General features: G+C 34.0%; 3 protein-coding genes across 3 annotated transcripts; 1 reads left to right on the plus strand and 2 right to left on the minus strand.

Annotated features, from left to right (window-relative positions):
- Window positions 1-2,925: 2,925 nt before the first annotated feature.
- HELRODRAFT_183840 (hypothetical protein) lies at window positions 2,926-3,549 on the plus strand (the record flags this gene model as incomplete). Its single annotated transcript, XM_009013855.1, has 2 exons — window positions 2,926-3,291; window positions 3,448-3,549. The coding sequence occupies 2 exons, from the start codon at window positions 2,926-2,928 to the stop codon at window positions 3,547-3,549; spliced, it is 468 nt and encodes a 155-aa protein (XP_009012103.1).
- A 1,466-nt stretch (window positions 3,550-5,015) lies between these two features.
- On the minus strand, window positions 5,016-6,229 carry HELRODRAFT_183841 (hypothetical protein; the record flags this gene model as incomplete). The annotated part of the gene is made up of 4 exons (XM_009013856.1): window positions 5,016-5,056; window positions 5,152-5,241; window positions 5,590-5,847; window positions 6,112-6,229. 4 exons carry the CDS (start codon window positions 6,227-6,229, stop codon window positions 5,016-5,018), a joined length of 507 nt encoding a protein of 168 aa, XP_009012104.1.
- A 643-nt stretch (window positions 6,230-6,872) lies between these two features.
- On the minus strand, window positions 6,873-10,818 carry HELRODRAFT_117066 (hypothetical protein; the record flags this gene model as incomplete). Its single annotated transcript, XM_009013857.1, has 10 exons — window positions 6,873-7,516; window positions 7,833-7,992; window positions 8,130-8,250; window positions 8,554-8,679; window positions 8,815-8,919; window positions 9,186-9,237; window positions 9,585-9,704; window positions 10,030-10,173; window positions 10,318-10,447; window positions 10,677-10,818. 10 exons carry the CDS (start codon window positions 10,816-10,818, stop codon window positions 7,291-7,293), a joined length of 1,326 nt encoding a protein of 441 aa, XP_009012105.1. The 3' UTR covers window positions 6,873-7,290.
- Window positions 10,819-11,814: the final 996 nt, after the last annotated feature.

Below are 11,814 nucleotides of genomic sequence, written 5' to 3' on the forward strand. Positions count from 1 at the left end.
TACTACTACTACTACTACTACTACTACTACTATGATTACTGCTACTACTAATAATAGTAAGAAGAAGAAGATGAAGAAGATGGTGATGATGATGAAGAAGTATTTATTAGTTGAACTTACACCATTATGAATATTAATAAGTAAAAAGATTGAATAATTAATTATTAATTTAATTTAACGCCAATTTCGTACGTTCATTCATTTTAATTGAATAATTACATGACGTTTTTTTTCAAATTTATATTCATGTCATTCTTTAGTGCAATGTTTTAAAATGTATTTTTCTTTCTATTGTGTTTTTCTATGTATGTATTCATATATTTTTTGTATATACAATACTGTATGTATGTATTTATGTGTGTGTGTGTGTGTGGAGTGTGTGTGTGTGTGTTTGTATGTGTATTGTGTGTGTTTGTATGTGTATTTATGTATGTATATATACTATTTTTACTTGTTAAGTCGTTATTGGCATAAATCCGCGTTTCGTTTCACTTATATTTTTTTCATTTTTATTATTAAAAAATTAAATTTCTAATATATATATATATATATATATATATATATATATATATATATATATATATATATATATATTGTATGTATGAATTCTACCGATCCTCTACTGAAAATGATTTGTGAGAAATCGAAAATAACGCCTATCTGGCTGATGAATTTGCATAACGAACGTTTCATTAAATTTTCATGATGAACTAGGATGAATTTGGATGAACTCGGAGAACTATCTTCAACAAACTGAACAATTTCTAGAATATTCTAGTAAGTAAAATTGAAAAGACAACACTCTAAATTGATTAATTCCAACCATTCGGCAGAATTCATACAATACTGTATATATATATATATATATATATATATATATGTTGGTAATAGTATATATATATATATATATATATATATATATATATATATATATACAACTTATGTACAAGATGCGTTCAATAATGTGAATAATTACATATATATATATTATATTTTGTCATATATATTATTATGTGCGTGTGTGTATATTATATTATAATATATTATATTATTAACGATTAATATTTTTATGGGATTTTTGTAATAAACTAAAGAAAAGACTTTATTGTCATGAAAAATAAATACCCAAGTTAAAAATAGCCAACCAATACGATCGATTTTAATTAGTTCTAATTGGCCAGCCAGCCAATCAATCATTCAATTAATTAACTACTTAATTAATTAGTTATATATTTAATTAGGTAATTAACTTTCATGATGTTATTTCTAAGTGCGTTTAGCCTCTTGCTCATTTCAAACTTTCTCACGATGCCTTTAAAGGATCGTGCAGTTTAGTGTTAATAAAATTAGTAAAATTATTCAAGCAGTGCGATACACACACACACGCACACACACACACACACACAAACACACACACAAACTCACACACAGACACACACACACAAGCTCACACACAGACACGCAAGCACACAAACTCATACACATACACAAACACGCACACGTGCATTAATAAAAATAAATTATATATAGTAATAATAAAACGAATAATTACATCAACAAATAATAATAAATTTTTTAACGTTACGAAATCTTAAAATTTATTGACTAGGTAAGTCGGTTTTAATAAATCAGTAAGCTGTAATTAAATTGTTGTTGTTGGTGTAATGTAGTTGCTGTTGATGTGATGTTGTTACTGTTGTAAATGATGATGTTGTTGCTGTTTATGTGATGTTGTTATTGTTGTTGATGTTATGTTGTTATAGTAATAATGACCTTGTTTTCTATTGAACTGTTCAGGTGGCTAAAATCATCATCACCATCATCCACATCACCATCTTCATCCTCTTCTTTTTCTTCATCCTCATCATCATTACCATCATCGTCGTCATCATCATCATAATTAATTTTATTATTTTGCTTCATCATAATTTAGCTCAGACAAACTCGGCATGATACAATTTTAAAGTATTTTATTTCTTTCTCTCAATCCATTTAAGAAAACTCAGCACGTTTCTACATACATACATACATACATACATACATACATACATACATACATACATACATACATACATACATACATACATACATACATACATACATACATACATACATACATACATACATACATACATACATACATACATACATACGTACGTACATACATACATACATACATACATACATACATACATACATACATACATACATACATACATACATACATACATACATACATACATACATACATACATACATACATACATACATACATACATACATACATACATACATACATACATACATACATACATACATACATACATACATACATACATACATACATACATACATACATACATACATTCAAACTAACGAAGGCCTTATGAGTAAATTCATACATACATACATACATACATACATACATACATACATACATACATACATTCAAACTAACGAAGGCCTTATGAGTAAATTCATTTCTTTTCGATCACTTCTCTTCGATTCGTTCTCACATTTTAGAAAGAAGTTAAATAATTTTCGAATGATTTTTACAAAATAATTAACTTATTTTAATTAATTGATCAATTTTCTCTGACTTATTAAGTTTATTTTTCAGATAAAATTTTGAAATTTGGTTGAAAAAATTATAGAACCAAAGTTTAGTTTTGCTGATGAAATAATTTTCCCGTCTAAAACGTAAGCCACTACATAATTAACAAGTAACTTGTGCCATTAGTTGCTTAATTAATTAACTAACTAACTCATTAATCAACTAATAGATCATTTATGTAATAAATAAATTAATTAACTAAATAGATCATTTAATTATCAATAAATACATCCACGTAATTTCAAATTTTTGTGATCCACCCAGCCAATCAATCGGTTCCTACTCGCCCACATCTCAACTTTCCTACCACGATGTACTCTTTCAACAACAACGGCTACGACAACCAGCAACAACCGCAAGTCCTCAGCAACAAATACATCAGCAACATCAAAAGAGACAACGACCACAACGACCTCAAACCACAGCAGCAACAAAACGTCGGCGCTTTTTCACCGCCTGCCTACCCAACACTGAAAAGCACCACTCATACCGATTTCGTCTCGAAAACTGCTGTACCGAAATTGCTTGATATGACAAATGAACATGGCGCAAATGTGGTCTACCCGACGAGCGTCTTGAACCCACGCCCCTACCAAAATGGGGTAAAAAACCCCTTAGACTATCAACCATCCATTCACCCTCTTTACCCTTATTCTGGTGGTTTACAGAAAGGACAGGTTTTCTGTTCTGTTTGAATGTGTTTGTTTACTAATTATTTGCAAAGAATTTGCAATATTAAAAAATATTCGTTTAAATAATATTTTTGTATAGGTGTATGGATTGAAAATTTGAAAAAAACATCATTCCAAATTCCACTTAAATCCCGAAAACAGGGCTACACAAAACTGCAGCCGTCAAACTCGCCACCCGACGCCGCCGGCTCTGTAGAAACGAGTACCGAGGCAGATACCGAATTTATCGAAAAGTACTCGTAAGGTATTTAAATCGCCGAATCTAAACGGATCAGCCGGTACTGCAGGGATCAACTGGCACATTTACATGTGCCTGGCTTGCTGTGTTCTCATTACCATCAATCCTGTTTTTGGACTCTTGGCATTTTTATTCATCTGTTAGTAATCCAGAGTTTTAATTCCTCTACTTTATTGTTCAAAAATCAGTTTATTTTCAGTAGATGGCGTTTACTTTGACTAGAAATATGGTTCAGATAGTTTAAATGTTGCGTAATGATGTGCGTGTTTTAGTGTATAATTGCGTGCGTGCGTGCGTGCGTGTACGTGTGAGTGTGTATTCAGAAACGATTTTTAATCACCAACAAATCGCCACCAAAAATATCCATTTGACTCATAAAATAGACTTGGGCAAAGAGCAAGAGAGAAGTGGCGTGGCCGGTGGTGCAATGAGACACGCGCACACCTCCCTATGTGCCTCTGTACTTGGCATCATCGTCACCATCCTCATCATCATCGCCGTCGTCGTCATCATCAACACCTACAAAGTTTATCCTTGAAAATGGTGAAAAGGAGAGAGAAGGAGAAAGATAGATAGATAAAGAGAGAGAGAGAAAGAAAGAGAGAGTAAGAGAGAAAGAGAGGGAGGGAGAGAGAGAGATGTTTCATTTTAAAGTACAATTATGAATCAATGATTTATACTTTATAAGATCATTAAAATAGTTATACGTTTATTCTTATTTAGTTCCTACGTTTCATTCAACTAAGATTGGACACGCACACAGACACAAGTATGCACAATTGCACACGGACGTGTATATGTATGCACACGGACGTGCATTTAAACCCTTGCATGTACTGATCGCTACAATATACTTTTTAAAATAATTTAAATCCAAAAGCCATCATCTGCAATACAATACTTCATTTTTATACAAAAAATATTTTCAGTGATAGCTCGATTGAATAATGCTTGAAAAAATAATCATTAAACCATAAAAATTAATTTTAAATTAATCAATCATAAATAAATAAAAAATGTATATATATATATACGTATATATATTTATGTATGTATATATATATATATATATATATATATATATATATATATATATATATATATATATATACATATTGTTAAGCAACTCGATAAATTATAGCTGATTTTTTTTCAAAATGATTAAAAACTAAGTAAAAGTAACTAAAATAACAATGATAATAAAATAATAATAGTTAATAATTAATAATAATAGTAAACTATTTATCTTTTCGTTTTTTCTTCGATTTTTTTGACTTTTTAGATTTTTCCGAAGAAGTTTCTTGGCCTGATTGAGCTGTGGTATCTTCGTTTAAATTTTGATAAAAAATATTACCAAATAAAGACATTTTAAATGATTTAAAATAAATTAATCTGATTTTTAAAATAAATAAATAGATTTATTTATAATTAATAAAATCAATTTTCGTTTTTTTCTAAATTTGCGTTGGATTTATTTTAAACAGGAATATCTATTATCAGATCTCTGCGAGCCTGAATTGAATCACAGAAAATAAAATGAACATAAAAGATAGGTAACAGATAAAAAAAGGAGAAGAAAAGAAAGAGAGAGAGAAATATCGACTAACTTTTTTTGGATTTGCCCTTTTTAGGTTTATGTTCATCACTCTGTTTATTGTGTTCGTCAGTGTGCCTTCTGTGATCGTCAGCGATGGCTTCTGTGTTGATTTTTTCCCATTTTATGTCGTGTTATACACCGTTTTGCGCGCATTTGGTTGTTGTTATTTGGGTATTTGTTATTGTTAGTTGGGTATTCTCAATAGTTGTATTACATGATTTTTATTAACCGCTGTGTGAGCCTAGGTGATAGCAGACGTTTTCATTTAATGAAAAGAGCGTTGAACATGAAAGTAAGATCTAGTGCATACAGAAGTAAGGATAAGTCATCCGCTTATTTTCAAATCTCGCAACTAAATTTTTGTATGTAACTGAATGTTTGACTAAGCTACCATTGTAAAACAAATAAAAATACAAAAAAAAATAAATAAAATAGAAGCGGAACAAACTCGAATTACGACTAGCAGAGTGTTCTTTATCTTTATGTGACTTGGAGTGTTTTTGTGGTTGCTGTAGCAACTGTGGTAGCTTCGATTTATCTTCTTCTGGAACTTGGGTAACAAAATTTTTCTTTTCTTCAACATTACTGCTTTCTACTTCGCTTTCATCTCCAAGTTCCAACTCTTCTAACCCTTCGAAATTTTCTTCCTCTGATGAGGTTTCTGAGGTGTCCAGTGTGACTGGCTGATGTGCGGATCTTTTCCGAACTTTTGTTTCATTCAAGTTTGTTAATATTTTTTTTATAAAATTGGCTAATTTTTTTAAAATTCTTATTAAATTATAAGTTGTGTATTAACATATGAAATAATATTTCAAATATTCAACATGTTAAAAGCCAGCCGACCAACTATAGCCAATCAACCTACCAACCAACTAACCAACCAACCAACCGTTAATGAAAATCAAAATGACGATGACCACAATCCCAAGAACGGCGCCAACGATGTTGAGAACGAACCACAAAGTATTACTTTCCTGGGTGCCGGGCCTACTCACGGTATCAATCTTCGGTATAGCGAACATGCTCGGTGGTACGACAACCTCTGTTGAATTTGTTGTCGTCGTCGTCGTCTCGTTGACTAATGACATAGTTGTCGGTTCTTTAGCTGTTCTATCGAGATTTGAGTTGAAACTATCGTTATTTCAGCATCTTAATCCGTTCGTTGGTGAGAATTTTTAATAAAACTGGCGCGGATTTTGTTAAGGTTGTGATAATTGGATACGGTATTATTTTACTTCTACGTACTGCGTATGCGGTATAATTATTCTTTAACGTATTTTGAAATGGTGTATGCTCATTTTTCTAGAGTGTGTATTGTTCTTTTAGACAGCTCTCTAATTCATTCGCTTTAATTCCAAATTAAAATTTTCAAATACATTTTATAAAGTGCGGAAATACCACTGGATATTACAAAGTTAGATGTTATTAATTATCTAATTATGAATATTATTATTATTAATATCACCCTGGATTATCGTAATTATTAGTATAATTATAATCATTATTATAATAATTATTATTATTGTTATTATTACTATTACTGGTGATACATCTGCTATTGTTTACCATGTTTTCATAGAGTAAACAAACGAAGTATAAATAATAATAACAACAACAACATTAATAATAATAATATAGCGTTATTGGAAATTTAATAGACATTATAAATACAAACATACGTACATACATACATTCACACAAGCACACACACACACACACACAGACATTAATGAAAAAGTTTAAAAAATTAATGAATATGATACAATTGACATTGGTTGGAAAAGCCAGACTATCCATGTATATATCCATCTGCTATGTATCATTCATGTTCATACAAATGAAATTTGATCAAAAAATCACGAACAAACAATACAAAAAAACATGCAAAGATATACAAATACTGATTATCATACAGCATACAATTTACATTGTATATATACAAACGATGTTGTAATATGCTTAACGCTTACAAACTAATATAATAATACACATCAATCTATGTCTTAACTCTCTACAAAAATCCTGAAAACAGCAATGAAATATGTAAACCACACACAATCGCGCGCACACACACACAATCGCACACACAATCGCACGTACACATACACAAAACACACACACAAAACACGAACACACACACACACAACAATCAATAAGGAATTTGATTCTGTATGTACTGGATCATGTCGTACGTCTTGCCGCGAAAACTCTGATAGCAGCTATAAATAACTTTCAGCATCTCCTGGGCAGCTTCCTTCTCGGAATGATTCGGGAAGAAACGAGCCCTCAGCTGCTTGATGGTCCTTCCCCGGAAACACGGAAGTCCGGTGTCCAACATCAGAGAGACCAATGAGACGACGGACTCTCTGTGTTGCCTGGTTTGGGTTTAATTTTGTGTGTCAGTTTCTGTGTGTGTGTTTGTCTGTTTGTTTGTGTGTGTTTGTGTGTGTCTGTCTGTTTGTGTGTGTTTGTGTGTGTTTGTGTGTGTCTGTCTGTTTGTGTGTGTTTGTTTGTTTGTTTGTGTGTGTGTAGGTGGAGTGCGTGTGTGTGTGCGTGCGCGCGCACTTCAATCATTTTATCAGTAAGAATTAAAAAAAAAACATTACCTTGCAGATAAATTTTATTAAATTTCTTTCAAACTTAACACTTGAAAACATCGTCAACGAAATTAGTTAGATGTTAATCATTCACCTGAGAGCTAAATATCCCCTAACGCAGATCTCCTGGAACCATTTGTAGGGCGCGGCCTCCATGGAACCTCCCATGATGAGCACCATCTCGTCGTTCAGTTTGAAATCTGGCTCCCACCCCATATTGCCTCCTGGCGAACTTTCGAACATGAAGCCAAAGTCTGCATTGTGTTTGTGTGCGTGTGTATGTGTTTTTTAGTGTGTATGTGCATATACAACAAAAACAACCAACAACGACATGGCAACAACAACAACATAGCCAACAACAACCAACCAGCAACAACCAACAACAACCAACCAATATGTATGATATGTCCCTGGCTATCAAGCATTATATTGCCATTGTGCCGGTCCTTGATCTGCAGTATGTACGTTATCACGCTGTAGGCTGCCATACTCATCACAAAGTTGCGTCGTGCCTGGATGGTTGGTTGGTTGAGTGATTGATTGATTGATTGACTGACTGATTGATTGATCGATTGATTGATTGATTGATCAGGAGACAGACAGGACAGACAGACAGACAGGACAGACAGACAGATAGATACGTAGATTGGCCGATTGAATGGTTGATCGGTTGGGTGAAAATACATAAATTGATTGATTGAGTGAATAATCTTTATCATCATTATCATCCTCACCATCACCACAATCCATCATCATCACCACCATCATCACCACCATCATAATCATCATCGTCGTCATCATCGTCATCTACTTACATTTTGAAATGTCGATGTAGATTCATCGCCATACTTCGTGATGAAATAATCGTACATGCCTATGTCAGTCTGCCGGCCTATCTGATCTCGCGACCGACTGTCCGGCACACATTCAATCACTCCGCACTGGATGGATGAATGAATGAATAAATAAATGGATGGACGAATGAATGAATGGATGGACGAATGAATAGATGAATGAATGAACGAACGAATAAATGAATGAATGAATGAATAAATGATTGAATGAATGAAACCCACTCCGGGTGAGGTGGCAACCACTCTGTATGGGAACAACTTCATTTCAAGACCTACGCTTTCAACGACATCTTTGAAGAATGAGATAATTTGCAGAGCCAGCATATCCTGTTGTGTGGTGTGTGTGTGTGGTGTGTATGTGAGTGTGTCTGTGTGTAATAAATAGTGCACATGGTGTATGTGTGTGTGTGTGTGCCCATAAATGTTTGGTGCGTTTGTTCGATGTGTGTGTTTTGCAGCGCGTTTGGTTTATGCGGTGTACAACGGATACAACAGATACAAAAGATACAACACATACATGTGATACAACAGATACAAATAATACAAGAGATACACAAAAGATACAACAGATACATAACAGATACACTACGCACCTGTCGAACATCATCTCCAACTTTGAATATGGAAGCAGTCCAACATTCCGAACTCTGCGGAGACGAAGGGTGAATCGAACCCCGTCTAGATGACTCTCTACCACCAGCCTGCTTCCCAGCGGCAACGTTGCTACCACCTGAGCCACCGGCAACTACAGAGGTAGTAGTGGTGGCTACAGAATTAGTGTTAGCCGCATGTATGGACAGTTTGTGAGACTGACCTGCACGTTCTACCCTGTTGATTGATTGAATGAATGAATAAATAAATGAATAAAGAAATGTGTGTATGAATGTACGAATGAATAAATAAATTAATAAAAGAATGTATGTAAGAAAAAATGAACGAACGAACGAACGAACGAATAAATGAATGAATGAATGAATGAATGAATGAACAACCTTTTGCTATCCAGTTGTTTCAAGTATTCTGCAGGATCATCAGACATTCCAATCTCTTCCAGTTCCTTTACAGTGCATTTTTTCACCTTGAACTTTGCCAGGTATGGCGCTTTTGCAGCGCTACAGTATGTGTGAGTGTATGTGTGTGTGAATGTGCGTGTGAGTGTATGTGTGTGAATGTGTATGTGTGTGAGTGAATATGAGTGTGTGTGTGTGTTTAAGCAGCTGTGTTTGAAAAGGATTAGTTAGTTTGTAATCAATCAATTTCTCAACCAACCTATCGAATGAATGAATGAATGAACGAATGAATGAATGAATGGATGGATGAATGAATGGATGGATGAATGGATGGATGGATGAATGAATGAATGGATGAATGAATGAACAAATGAATGAATGAATGAAACACTTAACGATTAATGAAGCAGCCAGCCAACCAGCCAACCTCTGCATTGGGGTTCCAGAATTATAATCAATATCAACGACAATGGCTTCAGGATTGGAGGGCAGGTAGCAGCCGACTTGCAGGGGCACCTCCCTCAGGGCCTTCAGACAGGCCCTCTTACGTTCCTCACCTTTCGGGAAGGGTCTGAATGATGATGGTGATGAAGAGGTGGTGAGATGATGACGAGTCGTAGTGAGTGAATTATGAGAATAATGAGTAGCTGGTTATGAAATCTTTCGCCAAACTTTTCCAAAAATGAATGGTTGAAAAAAAAGGCAGAAAACTAACTTAATGATCCTAGAAATGTCGGTGATCTTGAAGAAGAACTCGAACTCTCTCTCATAGAACAGCCTAGCCGCAGCTGTTGACGATTTCTTGATCTGCTCCATTAGATTTTCAAGGATCTCGCCAATCTGGTCTTTTTAAAGGAAAAAAAGAGATACATACACACATACATTCACACATACGAACACACGTACAAACACACATACAAACACACATACATTCACACATACGAACACACGTACAAACACACATACATTCACACATACGAACACACATACAAACACACATACATTCACACATACAAACACACATACATTCACACATACGAACACACGTACAAACACACATACAAACATACTGACCATCATACAGGAGACCTTCCTCGTCTTTGAAAATGTTCGTCTTCATGTTCCAGATGAACTGGTGGGCTAGAACTTGAGATATCCCGCAGGCCCACAAAATAAACTCATACACGTAACCCATCTGATCGAGTTTAACATTCATTCTTTTATTCGTTCTTTCTTTCATGCATTAATTCATTAATTCATTCCTTCATTCATTCATTCACTCATTCATTTGTTCGTTCGTTCATTCATTCATTCATTCATTTGTTCGTTCGTTCATTTATTCATTCATTCAACCATTCGTTCATTAGTTCATTTATTCGTTCGTTCGCTCTTTTCTTCATTCAATCATTCAGTCATTATTCAATTCAATTATTTGAATGGTTAGTGTCATTTCAACTCGTTAAGAATCATCGCCATGAAACTAGTCATAATAAACATCGCCATCATCATCATCATCGTCACCATCATCATCATCATCGTCACCACCATCATCATCATCATCGTCACCATCATCATCATCATCGTCACCATCATCATCATCATCGTCACCATCATCATCATCATCGTCACCACCATCATCATCATCATCGTCATCATCATCATAACCTGCTGATTGACTTGTNCCTGATTGAACTTCCACCTCCTTTTAAAAGACTCAGCATAATTATCCTCATTCATAATCTTATACAGAGCCTTCCTCAGAGTCAACTTTCTATCATGGAAGCCCCACATACCTAATTATGTAATTGGGTCACGTCCATTTATCATAATGGATATATGCAATTAGGTCAAGTTGATGGTCACACGTTACACAGTTGGGTCAAGATGTTTAAGATGTGCAATTGAATGAAAGTGTTCACTAGAAGTCATGCTGAGAGGCCGGTTGATAGTTAAGTCATGTGAACGGGTCAAACTAGTAAAAAAAAATTCACTAACCTAAAGAGACAGCATGCAGCAAGCAGTTCCCATCTCCTGTTGTCATCAAGGGCAGCAACCTTTGACACAGTTTTTTATCATGCCACCAATTCAGCCGACCTAGATTTAAGTTTTTATCGTTATATTTTCGTCAGAAAATCTGTTTTTTTTTTATTTTGTGTTTTTGGATTTTAAATAAATTGATTTTTGATTTTGATTTAAAACTTTTTTTTCAAAG

This window comes from Helobdella robusta, assembly GCF_000326865.2.
Source record: "Helobdella robusta unplaced genomic scaffold HELROscaffold_121, whole genome shotgun sequence".
In the NCBI taxonomy this organism is placed as follows: domain Eukaryota; kingdom Metazoa; phylum Annelida; class Clitellata; order Rhynchobdellida; family Glossiphoniidae; genus Helobdella; species Helobdella robusta.